Source organism: Grampus griseus (assembly GCF_964374135.1).
Source record: "Grampus griseus genome assembly, chromosome: 4".
Taxonomy (NCBI): Eukaryota; Metazoa; Chordata; class Mammalia; order Artiodactyla; family Delphinidae; genus Grampus; species Grampus griseus.
In genome coordinates, this window is record NC_138997.1 from 35,532,165 (window position 1) to 35,552,707 (window position 20,543).

The window sequence follows — 20,543 nt, forward strand, 5'->3', positions numbered from 1 at the left end:
GTACTGAATATTTACTCTTTCTCAAAAATCAAAAGATTCATACAGTTCTAGTAACAGCCTTGGAGAACTGAAAGGAAGAGGTTAGAAAGATACCACTGTTTGGTGCTATCTGAGGCATCTTAATCTGACTCAGGTCATGTTGGTACAGGGTCACTTGAGAGATAGTGTCTAATTTGTGTTTTACTCTCCTACAGCATCCAGCATGGTAAGGACTCAATCAACATTTTACTCCAGTGAATGGGGACCTGATAAAAGGGTCTCAGCCCAGCCCTTCCCAGCCTGACAAGAGATGCCAGGCTACAGACTGGGGTTGAAGAACACTGGGCTAGGATTTTGAGGCCACCATGGACTGATCTGATTCAATCCCCGTGGACCTCCAGAGTTTGTGGTTAGGTTTGCCTGTGGCAGAATCAAGGCAACCTATGCTGTTCTCTTGTGGTACAAAGTTCAACATACAGTATCTGTAGGGGTTTAGGTGTGGGGAATACACCAAGCAAATAAAGGCCCCAGAGTCTTAGATGCTTCAATATGACAAAGGGCAAGTATCATATAACTATACTGCAGCAGAGAAATAAAAGCATTATTTATGTATGCAATTAACAAAACTACCACCTTCCAGAAAGTCCAACAGCCACCAGGTAAAGAGAGTTCATTTCTTTAAGGCATGTTTGCCAACAGTGCAATCATCACCTTCACCTTAAAATTTCATCTGATGGTACTGGTCCACTGTTCACTGTTAGCCTCTAACAGTAAACAGGGCGTTAAGATAATTTTGGAATGCAAACAGGTTACCTCACTTTTTGAAATGTTTTGGGGTGACCACAAATTGACCAGCTTTCAATAAGCCAGAGTTGTTTTTCACATCCAAAGAATTGATTCAGTGGGACAAGGAAGCCCTCATGTATATTAAATAAAACACTACCAGGTAGATCAACTTTCATTCATTTAGATATAAAACGTGAAACTAGTACTTTGTCTCTCTGCCCATGATCAGACGGAATCAGTGAAGTCAAAACAGTGTCACTTCCCTAGGAACTGAACCACTCAGCCCTCGCTCATTCCGACCCTGCTTACACTGCGGCCAATGTCAGGCCCCCCGCAGCCTTACCCCCCCCACCCCGCTCCCAAGTCACAGTTAGTGATTTGGAACCAGATGGCAAGTGTTTGAACGGAAAACATTCCACCAAAGGGAGAAAGAGCCCAGACTGACCACTAATTCTGCTTTGTCCTTCAACCTTCTGGCCTCCTTCATGTGAAAATCTGCTTGTTGTCTGAAAGAGAAGAAAAGACCAGGGGTGGGTCACAGGAACCTAAAAGTATTGGACTGGGGCAAGATGACTTAAGATGACTGGAGGGGGACGACGATGGGAGGAGAGGCAGGGCAAAGAGGAGGCAGGGGGAAGGGGAGGGAGGGGGAGGGGAAGCAGCAGCATCCAGAGCCTTACTTGTCCAACTTCATGTGAGGCTTCCCTGGCTTGGAGTTACCATTTGGCAAAGAAGGCACTGGAAAACGATTTGCAGTATCTCCAGAAGATCCCTTAAAAAAGATCATCATACCGATCACCCTGTAACATTTCAGACCATTGGCCTAACTGTACCGTCTCTCTAAATTAGCCCAAAATAGTTCAAAAGCAAGGAATTCAAATGCTGCACGCTCTAGCTTGGTCAAGCACTTTCTCAGCTAGATTCAACTGAAACTGTAGATTTGGATTGTATCGGGGACACAGAAAAGCCATAAGACAAGAATGCCCAAGAGAACAGATTATTAACAAAGCCAAATTTAACATTTTCTCTTAAGCAATACATACACACACACACTCACCTACCCCAGGTTAACAGGAAGGAAGGAATCTGTATTCAAGAAAGTGGATACTTGTTCCCCCATTATCACTAATAATGAAAGTATTTGAGATCAAACATCCAAACCAAGAACTAACCAGGGTTATCATGTTTTACTGCCAAACACCTGATAGAAAATTAACACAAAAATCTATTCTGGTTTTCTCACCTCTGAACCACTTTAAGAAGAATAAACTGCCGCCTAAATTATCAGGTAATATGAACTATCTTTTACTCTCCCTCTGAAAAGTAGAGCGTTAAGCACAAATAACTCATTACTGCTTTACTAAAAGTGACGAATAGCTCTGAAATACCATCGTAGAAAACTTATCTGATTTGGGCATTTAAAGTAAAGACACACCAACATATTCCCTTTTGTACATTACTGCCTCCCCTCCTTACTTTGTGTTCTGTAGAGCTTCCAGGGCCCTTCCCCTCTACTTTTCTGTGCTTGGAAACAGAAGAGTCTCTGTGGTTGCCCTTGCTACTACTGGCACTTTTGGGAGGGTTCTGGCCACTGGGGTCTGCTTCCTGCCTTGACCTCTTTTGTGCAGGCTTGGCTGGCTTCTGGGAGGACGAGGATGACACAAGTGAAGGGGGAAGCATTTCCTTCTTTGAGGGCTCAGAGGAGGGCCTGGGCGTTCTGGAATGAAACATCATGCAAAACTAAGTTAAGGCAAAACATGAACCGTATAACTTAGTTGTTGAGTTATAAGGACAAAATGGCTGTTGACACAAAAGATAAAGACATCACAGAGCCATGAAATCCATTTTTGTAGAAAGGCCAAATTTCAGAGCCCTTTTTTTCTGATGCCTTTGAAAACTACAGTCCTACCTGTGAGTAATAAATGAAGTTGTATAATTTGTCACTAAGCTTGCGGAGTCTGCCAATGGTCTTACCTTTACCCAAGCAAGTCACTCTGCAGTAGCTGCTGCCCAACCTGCACCTTGTCTCTGACAAACAGGCAGGCCCAGCTGCCACCTCCTCTCTGCCCCCTTCACATCTGACCCCTTCTCTCTCTCTCTTTCAAATCTCTGTTGGTTCCTACATGGTGACACGACTCACTTGTTTTTGCCAAGTCTTTTTGTGCTTTTGATAAATCTAAGTTTGCTGCCAAATGAACCGTTAATTCCTCTAAGGTCCTTGTGAAGGAAAACAAACAGAACTTAGCATATCATGAAAATGAGCCCGACGAGTTCACTATTCTCTCGTTCTACTGCAGAAGAAAAGTGTTTTGCCGTGTTGCCATCCAGGAAGATTCGATCACCTTCGCAGCCTGTTCCTAAACTCTATACTCACTTTGATTTAGAAGATTCTTTGTGGGAGGATAAGGGTGATGACTGCGATTTGACTTCTTTCTCCAGCCTGATTTTCTTGCTATCGTGGTCTCTTTCTGCTTCACCCTATTATTGTAGTATAACAGCAAATTATTACAAACATAATTGTACAGACAAAATAGAAAAAAATATGCAGTAAGGTCAATGAGAGCAATCAGACTTTTGGAAACTTGTAAACACACACAGAAACCTTATAAGTATCTACACTGTGTATGGGAGGGGGTGGTGGTGGTGAGGGCAGCAGACCATCTAGATTTGATGTGATTTGTACTGAGACGGATTTGTACATGAGGAAGGACTAAGGAAAGAACCAGGTTTTTCTCTACTCAAGAAGAAAACAGATTCGTTTTCCCATGACAACATGTATATCAAATTTACAGAAAGTCCAAAATGCAGGCTCCTTCCCCCTGGTCTGTGCTCACGTAATGGCCCTGTGGGAAGGAAGCTTTCTAGCAAGGACAGTGAAGCGATGGGTGGGAGTCCTTCAATCGACTCAGGTGCTTTAGAATTAAACTCCTCAACTGTCAGCTCACGGGGAGAGAAATCTGGGACACCACCAGCCAATCTAGGACAATCCCTAAAAAACCCGAAATCCTCTCTTAGAGCCTTAAAGGGAAAAACAACATTCTTCAAATGATCTCATTGTGGGAGGCCCCGCTTTTCACCACAGTCTCTCCCTCGTTCTCTGAATTTCTCCAAGAAAAATGAACAAATTAAGATGTGTAGGCTCAAGCTCTGCCCAGGCGCTAATCAGCGGCCTGGCCCTGCTCAAAAGGAGGGAAATAGCAAAGACATGCCCTTCCCTCCCCCGGCATTCTGCAAGCAAGCATGCCTGGGTGTGCGCCTCCATCCAGCCTTTCATAACTTCGCAGAAAACATCTCCCTCTTGTTTCAAAATGGACCATTGAAGATGGCTTATAAAGATACTTCCCTTTCATCTCTCGGTGTTTGCACAGGTGAGAACATTAAGAAGAAGGGAAAATATGGGTGGAGAAAAGAAATCCAAGGGAAGGCTGGTACTATGGTACCACTGGAAGCCGATTCCGCTCTGTCCAGCACACTCCATCCCAGAGCTGCACAGCACTTGGACACGGCTAGTCCACAGCGACAAGTGAAGTCAGGGACTTTGTCCAAAAAAGGAGAATGTAATCATTCTTCTACTGATGAAATACTGAAGTGGTAATTTTAGACACATTGGATTAAATTATTTATCACTGTTTTTTTTTCCTTTTTATATTCTTAACGTGGCTACTAGAAAATTTTAAGTTATGTATGTGGGTCACATTATATTTCTACTGGACAGAACTGTTTTACACACTTTTCTAGAGGTGATCTGCAAAATGGACCTTGAACTTCCAATGAGCTGATGCAAAGAAAGAATTATTAAATGTACAGGTTAGGTAAGATAAAAACAAATCAGTTGCTCAGAAACATAACCATTCATTACAGAAGACCGGGGAAAAAGGGTCTTGAGGGACTTAATAAGAAGAGAACACATGATGTGAATAAGCATATCCCACAGGCACGGCTGAAACAGTAAATTTCACACGGCTGTTTCTCACGTGGCAGGCAGTGCAGGCCGGCAGCACAAGCCTGGAGCACAGTTCAGGACAGATGAAAGGTCCTGGCACAGGCCAGGAGAGGCCTGTTGCAGCTCTGCCCAGCATGTAACTCACCCTCCATTCAACAATTCATAATGAACTCAATGTTGGCAGAGAAGAAAGAATAAACCAGAAGTGACTGGTTAAAATAGAACCCTACTACTAAGGGGTATCCCCTCATCACTACACCCACTGTGGCCAAGAGGCTCTGCTACCAATGGCCCCAGTGAATTCTCTCGAGTTTTAGATTAAAAGCCACACAGCTGGCACAGCAAGCATTACAAGAGGGTGGGAAATTTATCTTTTGAAAAAGTCACAGAATTTGCTAAAATACCCAGGCAGATAATTAACTTGCACATGAAGTAGTTAGTAATACATACTTTTTTAAATGGAAGGCATTTCCAGGCAGTTAACGACATGTGGGATAAGTCCCCAAGACAAAGCTAAGCATAAACGGTCCACAAGGTTACTTTCTAAAGAAAATACCAAACCCCAGAGGTGGAATGAGAGTTAATTTTTGTTTGTATATCTTCATGCTGCTTAGGACATGCTAGTTATAACTAGAAACCAAAGTGGCAGGCCTTATAAACCACACATGAAAATAAGATTCATAGTGAGTCAATCCTCATAAACTGGTTTTAACTCGGGCTTGTGCCAATCAGTGACTCAAGAGAACAGCCCAAAACCAACAATCACCAAAGACTAACTTCAATGCTAGCTTTAACAACTATGTTGGCACTTTCTGGAATAATACACTTTATGTTGACATGTAGCAACTTAGAAGCTGGTAATATTCTGTCAGCTGGTAGAATGTAAGCCGTTAAACCAATTAAGCAAAATCCCCTTCTGTTGACTGTGCTTGCTTTGACCCGAATTCACGCCTGTGGGCCGGGGTCAGTATTTTTGTAGTTGGAACCCTCTTGTCTTCTGTAGGAAGAGTCCCGGGGGCATCCCCAGAGCAGGCACTCTGTGAGCATTCGTCAGCTGGCCCAGGAGCAGACCTGCACTACAACCCTAAGTGGGTGGATTTAGCAAAGCGCCATTAGAGAGGGAGTCATCTGATCCTGGGTGGCAGGAAACACACACTTGAATTCCAAGACTGGAAAACAGAAGGCAAGGAGTTCTTGAGATGTTTCTGGGTCAAGAAGCCATTTGAAAGTGAGGTGAGAGTGACGTACTCTCTTCAGAAGGAAAAAGGAGTCTCCTTTGCTCAGTGGCTTATCCACAGATCAACTCCCATTTCAGGGACCCCTGTCTAAGGTCTGGGTCTTGGACACTCCCTTTTTCCAGAAGGACAATGTCTTGACGGTGCCCGCATCTCCAACAGGAGGAGCCTGCTGGCCGATGACTGTTCATGACTGACTTGTTTACTTTTCTTAACCTGCTGGGTCAGGCAGCCTCAGATTATCTGCCAAATGCGGCTCCACCTACAGAGTGGAGCAAAAGGGCAAGAATGAACACCATAAAAGGAAGATCTGGGACTGTGCTAGGCCAAGCCGGTTTCTGAAGAGAAGGCCTCCAGGGCAGCCTGCTGCCTGCCTCAGCACCTGACTCACCAACTAGGTGCCGCGGATAACAGGGGGCAGTGAAAGTGGCTTTTTTAGAACTAACACTTGTTTGGGGCCATAGTTTCTAACAGGCAGAAAGGTAGTCGACTCAGAGCTTAGCCATGATGGGGAGAGATGACGAGCATCTGGAAGGGAAACTGAAGTGTGGCGGGCACTAGGGTGGCAGGAGTGGGGACAATGGAGGGGTTGAGCCAGGGATGATATTGTAACAGCCCGTCAGTACACTGATCTGGAAGTACGACCTCAGGCCTTTCTCCAAGAATGCCACCAACGCCTCCCAACCTGCACCCACCCCCTAACAGGCACTTGCACACACACCCTGCTCCTCCGGCCCCACCCCACTAAAAGCAAGAAAGGTGTGAAAGAGGGACTTCCCTGGTGGTTGAGTGGTAAAGAATCTGCCTTCCAATGCAGGGGATGTGGGTTCAATCCCTGGTCAGGGAACAAAGATTCCACATGCTGCAGAGCAACTAAGCCCGCATGCCACAACTACTGAGCTCGTGGACCTCAAGGACAGAAACTTCGTGCCGCAAACAGCAGAGCCCACGCGCCCTGGAGCTTGCGCACCACAACTAGAGAAGAGAAAACCCGCACGCCACAACTAGAGAGAAGCCCGCACACCACAATGACAGATCCTGCATTCCTCAACGAAGATCCCGCGTGCCACAACTAAGACCCAATGCAGCTAAAAATAAATAAATACATAAATAATAAATATTAAAAAAAAAACAAAAAAGATGCGAAACAGAGCAAAGGAGCCAAGATCCACTAGACTGGGAGGGGTCAGCATACTGAGCTCCAGACCTGCTTTTGCTAAGCAGCCAAGTGATGTGAAGGCCTTTCTGGATCCCATCTAAAGAAGGCAGCAGCTGAACAAGAGACACATGCGGGCTCAGCACTCCAATTCTAAATTCTATCCTCCTCTCCCACAGGGAAGCAAATACGCTTGGTAGCACATGGAGCATAGCAAAAGTGGAGAAGCAGCCTTTGGGGAAGTTCAGGTACTTTTCTGGGATTTGCCTCTGCAGGAGGTTCAATAACACGACGCCACAGCAGGTAAGTCCAAGCTGACCCCATGAATGAGGCAGGTTATATTCACTGGGGAAAGTACCACAGAAAAGCAAAGGGAATCCACTCTTTTCCTTCTTTTTGGTGAGGGAATACACAGGCATTAGACTGGCCCTAAAACAGCTCTTCATATGATGCTTTTAGGGTAACTAACAGGCATGAAGAAATTAGATGTAAGTGGCTTTAGGAAATTATAGGGATGACTTTTCAAACCCTTGATTTTGAAGGATAATAACTGGGAATGTTGATCTGGAGAAACAACCCAAGAGAAAACAGTCAGATCTTGGGAAGGTCTGAACTAACCATCAAGCAATAAAAATGCACATTTTCCCACCAGATCCCATAACTTCCCTCCCCACTCCTCAAAACACACATAAACGATGGCACTGAAATGTTTGTCCAAAAGTGTCCAAGCTTCTTGGTCCATAAAGCAGTTATTTATAAAAAGGGAAAGACCTGAATGAATGTAACCTCCCAGTTCTGTTATTTGTCTAAACGACTGTTGAGACAGTCTAACATTTTATTTGAAAGACATCTATAAGGTGACTGAATGAAATGAGGTTATCTAAGAAAGCACCGAGAGCAATGCTTAGCTCTATGCATGTTTGGTGTGCTTTTAGAATCTTCTCATTTGCACTGCCCTGATTGTATATTATCTTGTGCTTCTCAGCTTCAACTTTTCTTCCAAGTCTGGAAAACATAAAGCTTAAAAATTATATAAAAGAAAATACAAGTTCTATTTTAAATTCTAAACTGTAATCAGGTTGAAGAAATTCTGTAGTTTATGTAAGGAGTACCATGTGAGTTAATGTCTATTTACCCTCACAATTTTCTCTTTTTTCTCATGAATTGTCCCCAACCCACTCCTTTAAAGTAGAAGAAAAAAAAGAAAAAGGGGGAAAAAAAAAATAGGTACATTTCTATAGGTGCCACATTTGATGGCTTCATCACAGCTATCAACAACTATTAACTTTTTTTTTTCAGGCTTAAAAAATATGTTTTTTAATATATAAGGAGAGATTTGGGGGGAATATTTAATCTTCATAATGGAATCCTTTTTTTTTAACATCTTTATTGGAGTATAATTGCTTTACAATGGTGTGTTAGTTTCTGCTTTATAACAAAGTGAATCAGCTATACATATACACATGTCCCCGTATCTCTTCCCTCTTGCATCTCCCTCCCACCCTCCCTATCCCACCCCTCTAGGTGGTCACAAAGCACCAAGCTGATCTCCCTGTGCTATGCGGCTGCTTCCCACTAGCTATCTATTTTACATTTGGTAGTGTATATATGTCCATGCCACTCTGTCACTTCGTCCCAGCTTACCCTTCCCCCTCCCCATGTCCCTGTGTTCTCTAACTCTTTATGATCATTTTCTCACACTTTTGAGTCTAAAATGGCTTTAAGGGTTTGTTAACCCTCTGAAAATATTTGTTAAATTTTGTGCCAAGAGAGGGATGAAACTTTAAATAAATCCCACTAATGCCAAGGAGCAGGAACATTATTCAACGGCTCTCACTATATTCTCGTGGAGATTTTTCTAGTGTTCACACTCAATATGAAGGAAATGAACAAGTCTTCACTATCCAAATTTGGGGGAAAGCACCTAAGCTTAAAGAGAGACCTGGGCTGCCCACAGAGCTGCCCCGCTTGTCCAAGGGTGGTGGCCAAAGGTACCCTGAGCAAGTAGAGTCAGGGTCCTGACAGGAAAGGGGGAGCCTGCCCCTCACAGAGAGAACCTGAGGTTATGATGTTCAGTATTAATATCACCACCTGGAATCCAGCAGGAAGCAAAACCAATGACACACAGTTCTCTGATCATGAAAGAGCTATACTGTTGGCTGATGTTTATATTTATCTGAAAGCTCCTAAGTAATGTTTCTAACCAGTGACATACTTCAGGCCAGGAATTCCTGGTTGTCTAGATCCATGATGTCTAAATGCACCACACTGAAGAGATTTCTTGGTCCAAAACACTAGCTTTATACAATCCTGGCCTGGTAATAAGGTTCTGCTCCAGAGCCTTAGGCATTAGGATCACCCGAGGAGTTAGAAAATAACAATGGGAGTGTGGGGCTGGGGGGTGGCACACATCCTGCCACCAGTACTGAGGGTTCCCCAAGGGACCGGAATGTGCAGCCAGGGTTTGGAACCACTGGTTCAGCCCCTGATGCTGTCAGTCCCACAGCAGGGAGGCAGGCTGTTCCCAGAGCCAGATCTCTCAGCTGCCTGCCAGAGCTTTAAGGCAAGCATGGACTTGCCTAAGATGAGGCAGTCATTATTTCTCCATCCTTTGAACAGAAAGATAAATAAGCTGCCCTAGGAGAGCTCAGCCAAGGGCTGGAAAAATGGCTTTCAGAGGGCACAGTTCATATACTCAACAGGGACAGCTGAATTTCCCTTTCTGGAGTTGCAAGCAGAGCTTCTAGATTTGCATTGGAGGATGGACTGGTCTGACAACTGTCTGGGGAGCCTCCAATTTCCAACATTTACCCCCAGTTAGTAAGTGTTTTAGAAGCTAATACTTCTCCCCTCTCCCCACTCCAGCTGATGCAGAAGGTCAGCAGTGGAGACTAGATAGTATTAGGGTAGCTGGGGGACAGGTGACAAAAGATTTCCCAGGAGGAGGTAAAAGAGTGTATTTTTGCTACTGATTCTACGTATAAAATAGGTAACTAATGAGAACCTACTGTATAGCTCAGGGAACTCTACTCAGTGCTCTGTGGTGACCTAAATGGGAAGGAAATCCAAAACAGAGAGGATATTTGTATACATAGAGCTGATTCACTTTGCTGTACAGTAGAAATTAACACAACATTGTAAAGCAACTAAACTCCAATAAAAATTAATTTTAAAAAGATGATGTGATATACACATATGTACAAAATAAAATAAAATAAAACACACATCATGAAAAAAAAGTATATTTTTGAAGATTTCTCGGGTATATTAGATGCAGGCACCTTTTCCTAGCCTGGCCCATCACAATTTTCTCCATAAAGTTTTACACCTCTTACAGGCACACATTGTTTTAAAAGTTATCAAGGACTTCCCTAGTGGTGCAGTGGTTAAGAATCCGCCTGCCAATGCAGGAGACACGGGTTCAATCCCTGGTCCGGGAAGATCCCACTTGCCGCGGAGCAACTAAGCCCATGCGCCACAACTACTGAAGCCTGCACACTTAGAGCCCATGCTCCACAACAAGAGAAACCACCGCAATGAGAAGCCAGTGCACCGCAACGAAGAGTAGACCCTGCTCGGTGCAACTAGAGAAAACCCACGCGCAGCAATGAAGACCCAATGCAGCCAAAAATAAATAAATAAATAAATAAATAAATAAAACTGGGCTTCCCTGGTGGCGCAGTGGTTGAGAGTCCACCTGCCAATGCAGGGAACACGGGTTCATGCCCCGGTCCGGGAAGATCCCACATGCTGCGGAGCGGCTGTGCCCATGAGCCATGGTCGCTGAGCCTGCGCGTCCAGAGCCTGTGCTCCGCAATGGGAGAGGCCACACAGTGAGAAGCCCGCGTACCGCAAACAAACAAACAAAAAAACTAAACTAAAAGTTATCAGGAACCAGAATACACACTCTTCTAGCTGAAACAGCACTGCCAATTGGCACTTGATCCCACCCCACTGGACTTGCCCACTGCAATTATGGTGGCAATACACACCCTCACGTCTCATTCGACAAGGCGCTCCAGAAACTGTCGCCCTTTACTATTTGGTAGAGTCACATTATATTTTTAACCTAGTGGAGTAATCAGTCAAATCAGACACGACAGCAGTCTTCATGATCTTTTTGTCCTTGTTATTCTTAGCTCAACTTCCACAACTGAGTAAGAGTTTTTTATGTATTTATAAGACTGTTTATATTCCTTCTCAGCAGGCAAGAGTTGGCCCTTCTTGTGCCTTTCACTCTGAATCCTGGGTAGGTTGGCTTGGGAATGCCACTGGGGGGAAAATTCACTAATCTTTCACCATCAAGAAGCAGCAAAAAAATATATATCAAGAGCTCAATAATTCAGAATAAAGATCGAAAGGAGACTGTTCAAAATAGTGTATATGTCCAAGTAACAAGGGTCTTAAATAATGCAGGGATTATTATTATTATTATTATTTTACTATGTTCATTCCTTAAGTGAAGCTTCCAAATACCATAATAAATGACAGATTTTAATACTTCACAATGTACCATAACAGCCTATATCACCCAAAAGGATGCCCTAACCATCTCTATAATAGCTCTAAACCTTTCTTTCATAATGCTCTGCTCATTAGTAAAAGTCATTAACAGGAGTCACAAATTCTAAATCTGGTGGTTTCAAATTAATGAGGTGTTAGGTGGCCATGAGTTAAAACATGGATATAATATCAGTAGCAAAATGATCAAACTACAGGAGTAAAATTTAGTATATAGCACTCCTGTCAGTAATTCAGAATTCACATTTCAGTTCATGTAAGGTTTTAATTTCTAGGGCAAAACCTAATGAGCCAGGTGGTAAATACCAATATTATCACAATAGATAAAAACATACCCTTAATGCTATATTATTCTAAAGCAAGATATCCTTTTCAATGACTGCCTCATCTTTTTTTCAAACTAGCAAGACTTAAAGCAATCTGGCATTTATCAACACTTATCTGCAGTGAAAGACTAACTCTGGTATAGTCGCAAAGGCAACATGGAATCCAAAGATTTCCAGCCTCTTCTAAGACGATTCAGGGTTAAAATCAAGGGCCAAAGACAGCCCCAAGCCCGCAGCAGGTATGTTCCACACCGTACGGGAAGGTCAGCCCCCCACTCACCTTTCTCTTTTTGGCCAACTTGCTTGAGTTTTCTGAGCTTCTCTTCTCAGAATCTGCCTTCTTCGCTGCCAAGGGCTGTTTGTCTTCCGGTTTCTTGGGCCGGCTGCCCTTCCCAGGAGGCTGGGGTATCCGAGAGAGGAGGTCCAGGGTAATCTTCACCATCAAGCTTTGCGGGAGCGGAGTGTCCCTGAGCGGGGAGAGCAGCTTGGTGTCTCTCAAAGGCACCAGGGGTTTGTCCTTGCGGCGGTCCTCCTGGACAACCACTGCCAGTCGGCAGCCACTAGTCCTGGCGCCGCCACTGCGGGCAGGGCCCTGGCTCTGGGTCAGGGGGACGAGGGCAAAGTGCTCGGGGCTCCTGTCCTCCGCCGCGTCCTTCGGAGGTGCCTTCGGGGGGGCCGGGGGGCCGCTCCTGTGCTTCTTCCGTTCGCTGGGGGTGGGCGCCACTGGCTTGGGCTCACGGCTCTCTGCGGCACGGGGCCGCCCTTTCGTCTTCACCTTGGGCTTGTCTTTGGAAGGCTGGTCTTTGGAGGCTTGAGGAAGCAGTCCGGGCTCGCTCTCCACCAGCAGACTGGCGCGCGCATCTGCATGCGCATCCGCATGCCCCGGGGCGGAGGCCTTGACGGGCTTCTTGGGTTGTTTGGATCCCACGGTTTGCCTCTGTGGGGGCTCCTGTTGGGCAGGGGACTTTTGACAGCTCCTCTTGCCCGCATGGGGGCCTTCAGAAGGCACCCGGGGGGCTTTGCTGGAGCTTTTGGGGGGAGGCTCTTTGGACTCCGAGCGCTCGTGACCTCCGGTGGCGCCGTCGCCACCCTTGCCTTTACTGTCCGGGTGCCGGGCCGGGGGCACGGCGCTGCCCGGGGCCTCGGCGGGCGGCGCAGGCTGGCTGACTTTGGTCAGCCAGTTGTCCAGCTGCCATTTGTTTGTTGTCGGAGGTTCGGGCTACAAACAAGGAAAAAGAAGATAGGGTTAACTGACCAATAATGATACTCTTCTGGGTTAGTCACCCAATCCTACAGGACTGGCCGGGAGATGCAATCACTCCAAACCTAAGAATTCAGGTTCTTTTGACCCCCCTCTAATTATAGGTCAAATTCTATAACAATTAACTCTTAAAACAATCTTCCAATTTTTTCATGCTACAGGAATTTTGCTGTGGCTGACACTAATAATAGACCATTACATACTGACCAATGTAGACCATTGGCAACTGCGGAGAAATCTGTGTAATAAATATTTTGTTCCACTGGTAATTACCATATAATTTAAACAGAATTTTCACATTTTGGCTTGTGAACTATTCTGTCAGAAAATGATAGGGAAAAATGAAGACTAAAAAGAATCTTTTCATCAAGGATTTTCAGAAGAAGGTCAATGAATCAGTCTTAGTGATTATGGATGGGTTTCACGCTTTATCCCTTTTTTTGATGTACTTGTCAACTGAAAATGACTTTCTTCAAGACGATTTCATTTCTCTTATTCACTTAAAAATATTAATACATGACACAGCTTTCAGTTTATCATAGATACACTGTCTTCTGATTTTCAAATTTTACAACTGGGTAAAAAGAACCAAGTGAGGTCACATTTGCCAGCCATTAGTCCCACTTGAATTCTTTAAAAATCAAACATGAAGTCTCCTGTTACAGGCAGTCTCTGAAATAGCACCTATTTTTCTAAGAAACACAGGGAGGCTCCAGAGCACACAATTAAGGGCAGTGAGATTATACTGATTATCTGTGAAACTCGCTTGGCAAATAAACAGAAGTCCCTGACTTCTCCTGTTATCTTAAGAGGAGATATCTTGTTAAAATCTTTGTTGCTAACTGACTATTGATGCATTGCACTCTCTCTCTCTCCAAATGGGATATTAGACCTTATTAAAACAATGATGAGGACATCTTTATCTCCAAACTCTACTATTATGTCTTGCACACAGTGGTGTACATGAGATATTTATTTGGGCTTTTTCATGGGTGTATTACTGTACCTATAAATTTTATGCTATTTGGGAAAATATTCATGCCTTAATAAAGTAAGTAATGATTACTTTTTTTTAAAAAAAGGACAGTACGTCACTGGCATGCTTCATGCTTTTAAGATCCTTTCTGACAGGTGGTTTGTATAAATGACTAAATCATTTCCACAGCACAACAGCAAGTTAATCAAAGATATCTCACATGGGATTAACTGATTAGATTATTGAGTAAGGAGCTCGCTCCAGTAAGTGGATGATATAGGGAAGACTGCTAACAATTTTCCCAAGTGGAATATCCCAAACAATTCTATAAAAACACACAAACGTAATACGTTTAAGATATGTGGATATAACGTAAAGGCTTTGGGGCCAGGAAAAGGTTGGGTAATAAAACGATCAGGTAGCTAGACTGGGCTTTGTGTAACTGTAACAAAATAGAACTAAGAGGAACTCTAAGGAACTAGGTAGCATCATACTTTGGCCAGAAAGAGGGCTACAGAATTGTGGGGTTTTTGGGTTTTTTTGTTTTTTCCCTGCTTAAGACAACATACCTTCTTTGTAGCTCCCTCCACTTATAGCAACTCTATCCCCATGCTCTCATTTGAATTTCAGAGGAGGGAGAGAGGGAAGAAGGAAACTACTCTGACAAAGTCCCACATAATCTAAAACTGCATTCAATATTCTAACAAAACAGGATGGTTGTTTAGGGTAGAGAAAAGATTAGCACACCATACCTACCTACTTGTCAGACATTATTTCTTGAAAGACTTGAGGGCGTGGTAGTTCTAATGGTTAAATGATTGGGAACAAGGCATTAAGATATATCATTTATATACTGGGAGACTGGGAGATTGGGATTGACATATAAACACTATTGATACTATGTATAAAATAGATAACTAATGAGAACCTACTATATATATAGCACAGGAAACTCTACTCAATGCTCTGTGGTGACCTAAATGGGAAGGAAATCCAAAAAAAGGGGATATATGTATACATATGGCTGATTCACTTTGCTGTACAGTAGAAACTAACACAAGACTGTAAAGCAATTATACCCCAATAAAAATTAAAAAAAAAAAAAAAGGATGTATCACTTATCAATCACCTCAGGAACCAAATCCTTCAAACCCTTTCTCGGGAAAGGTATAGAGATCTTTCACCAGGGCTACGCTGACAACTGCACTGCAATCAGTGACACTCTTGCTCTATAGAAGAGTACCTACACATTAACCAAAAGGGAAGGTCATTCCTGGTATAAATAACATCCGCTTCTCCCCCCCACACCCCAAAACAGGGCAGTTTAAGATACATTTAGTAGTCCCTAAAGGAATGTCCTGGTTACAGAAATAAAACATATTTTCTTCTACTGCGGTACTGAAAATGTCCAGAAGGGAGGCCTATGGCCCAATTGCAGGGTAAAACTGAGTTGGTGTGCCCAGACGAGAGGAAAGGGTAGGGGTGATCCTTTTTGTATACCTACTACAAAGATGTAAAATGGATAGAATTCCTTTAACGTTAGGTATTATTTAGGTGCTGGGATGGGAGAAAGTTTTACATAAGAGATTGATAAAAAACAGATTTTAAGATGAATTTTAAGAGTGTAAGTGCTGGAGAGGATCAAGGTTTGGACTTTCATTTCTTCCTCAGCCTTTCCCCATGCCCCACCCCCAGCCTCCCAGTGCTGGATCAACCCAGACACTGCACAGAGGAGGTGCAAAAATATATGAGCATCTTAATAAATGTTTGACTGTATGTCTCTTTACTTCTCCTAGCTTCTCGAATTGGCAAAAGTTCGTGTATTCTAGAATGATTTTGAAAAAAAAGTTTTCAGCTATGCACAACATATGTCTTTTGGTGTTTTTGTTTTTGTAAAACATCATAGTTGTTGTGAGGGAGTTCAACTCCAAAACTTGAGAAAAGAAAAAAAAGAAAGAGAGAAGTAGCATGATGTAGTAGGAAAAAAAATGGCTTCTGAGCTAAACGGCTATGGGTTTCAATCTTAGTGCTGCTACTTCCTTACAGGTGAAAAGAAAGCTCCCAACCTTCTAGGGTTGATGGTTACATTATGTAATTTATGAAGAAAGTGCCAAGATCTTAGTAAATAATCGACCACAGTTGTTTACTACCAAAGAATTAGACAATGAATAGATTAGAAAATTAAGCAGATCCCTGAATAACAGAATAGAATCATTTTTCCCTGAACTTTACTTAAGCTGTAAAAGGGCGATACGTCCCATATATTCTGAAAAGCTGAGATTTACATGCTGACTCACTATAAAGAAGAGACTGAAAGTGGTTTTTCCCCAAGTTTACCACCAGCCCATTGGCACACATATAACATTTCAGGTCTCATAAGGTCACTGGACAATTTCGTCAAATGAATTTAAAATGGAGACTTAAGGAGCAAATTCCTCAGCATTAAAAATAGAATAAAGAAAAGGGTGAGAAAGTTAAAGCTAGTAACTATGACCTATTATGGAATTCACGTAACGCTCAACTAACACAGATTTACAATAAAGCAGGTATTTATTTTAAAAGGAAAGAAAGGTTGTTAAATAACTTTGGGAAAAATTAAAGGTTTAAAATCTAGACAAAGACAAAAATATGCCTGAGGAAGTCAAGCCTTGGTACATAACCAACAAAACCATACTCAAGTCTAGATTTGCACATTAACACAAATATACAAATATGAGCCTATTTAGGAAAGTGATTTTAAAAAGTAAAGTACGATGGGAACATCATTTTTCATCTAAGAGTCTCTACATCTATTCTATTCAATAACCTCGTGAGCAACAAGATATAACTGTTTCATTAAAACAAACACCAGGTTAAATTTTTCTTTCAAGTTTTAATTATTCAGCCAAGTCTGTGCCATTTCCATTTTACTTGAATTGAATTTTGATTTAATTGGATTCTCTTGCTTATATCAGTAACCAAACAAGCATGCAGATTTTTCTTAGTGAATAAGGGTGAGACATAAAGCAAAGATCTTATGAACAGTAACATGAACAAGCACACAATTTCTCTGTAGAGCATATTCAGTACCCTTTTCCCTGGGGCATAGAGAAATTACTTCAACAGCAATTAGTATCTCAGGAGAAAACAGAGAGCCCCCAGAAATACACAGAGTAGCTTCTAAAATCTGAAAGGCACTTCAAGTGCAGCTAATGCTGATCTATGTTTATTCACTCCAAAAATAATTACTGAGCACTTACTCTGTGCCAGACATAAACTCATATCTAACAACAACAAAATTATACTCAGGTATTTTCCTCATCCTCCCTTGCCCTCGGACATGGTTCCTCAGTCTCACTACATCATCTCCAGATGGATTTGGTTAATGCTCTAGTGCAGTGGCCTTGCTTTCTCAACAGCAGAGACAAATACTGAAAACTTTAACGCTTTCTTAATCAGAAAATCTCATTTCCTGGGATTCCTAGCTAAATACAGAGAATAGTTTTCTCTATATAAGCTGGTCTAGTTCACTAAAAATGTCTTCCCCAGCAAACATTTTACCCTGCTACTCTAAGTTTTGAAGACATTTGGCAACCTTGTTAGTTGTTACTACATTACTTTTGTTCAACAATCCAGTAAATAGCATAAGTTCTCCAGATACATTTAGTGCTTGACATTTTCAGTCTCATCTGTTTATCTTTACAATATCTCCCAAGGATGGGTGACAGGCAAGCACTATTCCTATTTTACGTGGGACAGTGGAATCAGGAAACACGGCCCTGGCGAAATTACATCGCCATCAATTTAATGCATGGCTTTTAGTGATTCAAAAATAGAACCTCTAACGGCTTATTTCTAGTTCACGTTCCTGCCCTTTGCTAAAGCAGGCTGTCTCCTTTTGATTTAATTCATGCATTCCTAAAATTTCAAAAAGCTTTCTCATTAATATTAAAATGGCAGCCTACTGAAAACGATTTTTGGTTTTTTTTTTTTCTCGAAAGAAGGGAAAAGAAAATGGGGTGTACATATTCTCAGTGCGTTGCTCTTCAAAACAGCTCTGGCAGCAACAGGGAAGAACCTATCATTTTCAACAGGAGAGAAGACATCTCTCCCAAACTTCCACAGCCCAACGCCAAGAAACAAGTAAACACGAATAGCCAGCAGCGTGCATGGCGGCCGGAAAGCGCCGCCCCCAGGACGGAGCCCCTCAGGCAGCCGGGGCCACCGGGGGTCGACGGCGCGCCCGGAGCAGACCAGTACCTCGGGAGCCGGGGCTTCTCGAGGCTCATTCTCCTCGCTGTCACTGGAGCTGCTCTCGCTCTCCGAGTCCGAGGAGCTGTCAGAGTCGCTGGTGCTCTCCGACTCAGCGCTGCTGGAATGTGCTGAGGCCGCGGCTGCCGGCAGCGCCTGCGGAGCGCTGCGGAGCAAGCGAGAGAGTCAAAGACCCACGCGAGGTGGATTCCTTCCCTCCCGACTCCCTTCCTTCTTTGCCCATTTTTCTGCTACTCGAAAGAAGGGGCCTCAAAGATTACCTAGCAGTACTAAATGACCATGGCAGCCAGTTGAGCGCAAGCAAGGCCCATGGTGGCTCAAAACTCAGTGAAAAAGCCTTGCAACAGCTCACCAGGTAACTGCATAAAAGAAGCCTGGGGAATTTTTCTGAAGAACACTGCGAACTATGTAATCAGGCGTGGACAAACCATAGCCTGAGCTGGCTGCCTGCTTTTCCAAATAAAGTTTTGTTGGAACACATTCACACCCAGTATTTTATGCATTGTCTGTGTCTGCTTCTATACTACAAAAGCAGAGTTGAATAGCTGCAACACAGACTTTAGGGCCCACAAAGCCTAAAACCTTGACTTTCTGACCCTTTAACTTTGCTGACACCTGCAATATAAAACCCAAAGGAGTTAATTTATAAAAGAACAGCCAATCCATTAAAGTCTTCCTCTATTCTCCATATGAGAACCAACTGTAGAGAAGTCAGAGACTGCTGAACACAAATGGGGTTCCTTTGGAAAGTGACCCCACAGGCAATCCACTCACACTTCTTGGGCAGAATGATAAAATGGGCCGTTCTTTATGAGTGGCTTAGGATCACGCCCAAATATCAGCTGAAGTAGAGAATAACTACTTCAAGTTTTCAGGATAGGGCAATAACTCTAGGCTTGTGAGAAAACACACAAGTGATCACACTGCTGGACACATAGAGAATTTCAAAGCGTATCTTAAAACCTTGCCCTAGATGGAATTAGCCACAGCAGTAAATCAGTAACTATAATCGTGAAAGCCTCCAAATCTACCCAAAACATTTTCAAGATAATAAATTTATTAAGTAACTATATTAGAATAACAAAAATTTATTAGATAATAAAGTGACTAGTTGAGACAATTTTAAAACAAACACTATACAAAAACAGAACTTTCCCATGTCAAATTTGTGGTAGCTGAAGAGCTTAAACCAAGTGATGGTCAAAAAGAGATATACTTTCAGTATTATTCCTGCCTCTAATTATCACCCCCCCACACCTTTTTTTTTTCCTTTTATTCCCTCCTCCACTTTTCAGTTAGGTTACTTTGTCATATTTTCTAAGTCGTTACAAGCCACCAGGAATTACTGAACAAAATGGGATATAAATAAGCAGAGCTTATGAATCCTTAAGACCTCACATAATTATGTGTGATCTTCCTCCACATTAACTATAACCTCAGCTATATGAGAGCAAGGTTTTTAGTGCTGAGCTTGTCTCAAAATGGATGACCACATCTCAAGGGAGTAAAACAACTACAGGGTAATTTAACTCTTTGTCCACGGAGGACAGGTATTGGTATATTAAATCATTAAATTCAGTACCAGAAGAAATGGTAAATAAAGGTAGTTCACATAGTTTCCATTTCTAAAAACGAAAGCATTACATTTTCTAAAATATGGCTAAGCTGTTTACAAAGTGAAAACAGTGCCATTTTCCATCATACCAAAATGTACTGCAGGTGGTCTTTTTTTTTTTTTTTTTAATATTTATTCATTTGGCTGCTCGGGTCTTAGTTGCGGCATGCAGGATCTTTAGTTGCAGCGTGTGGGGTATTTTAGTTGCAGCATGTGGGATCTAGTTCCCTGACCAGGGATCGAACCCGGGTCCCCTGCATTGGGAGCGTGGAGCCTTAACCACTGGACCACCAGGGAAGTCCCCTGCAGGTCATCTTTTAAAGCAACTGAAACAATTAGAAAATTCATATAACTATGAAGACAGGCACTATGGAAAACAATTACTAGAAATAATTCAGCTTTAATTTTTGAAAACAGAGCAAATCTGTCACTTTCATAAAAACACTGAGCTCTTCAGTGTAACTTTTCAAATACTGGTTACATAATACTGATGA

General features: G+C 42.8%; 1 protein-coding gene across 5 annotated transcripts in view; it reads right to left on the reverse strand.

Moving 5' to 3' along the window:
* AFF1 (ALF transcription elongation factor 1) overlaps positions 1 to 20,543 on the reverse strand; it is a 208,209-nt gene that overhangs the window by 13,975 nt on the left and 173,691 nt on the right. For all 5 annotated transcript variants that reach the window (XM_082653067.1, XM_082653066.1, XM_082653069.1 and 2 more), the window contains 6 exons: positions 18,423 to 18,579; positions 12,227 to 13,165; positions 3,140 to 3,243; positions 2,242 to 2,482; positions 1,446 to 1,537; positions 1,211 to 1,271 (listed from right to left, as the gene is read on the reverse strand). In XM_082653067.1, coding sequence (XP_082509193.1) covers positions 1,211 to 1,271; positions 1,446 to 1,537; positions 2,242 to 2,482; positions 3,140 to 3,243; positions 12,227 to 13,165; positions 18,423 to 18,579 — 1,594 coding nt within the window. The remainder of the gene's footprint in view (positions 1 to 1,210; positions 1,272 to 1,445; positions 1,538 to 2,241; positions 2,483 to 3,139; positions 3,244 to 12,226; positions 13,166 to 18,422; positions 18,580 to 20,543) is intronic.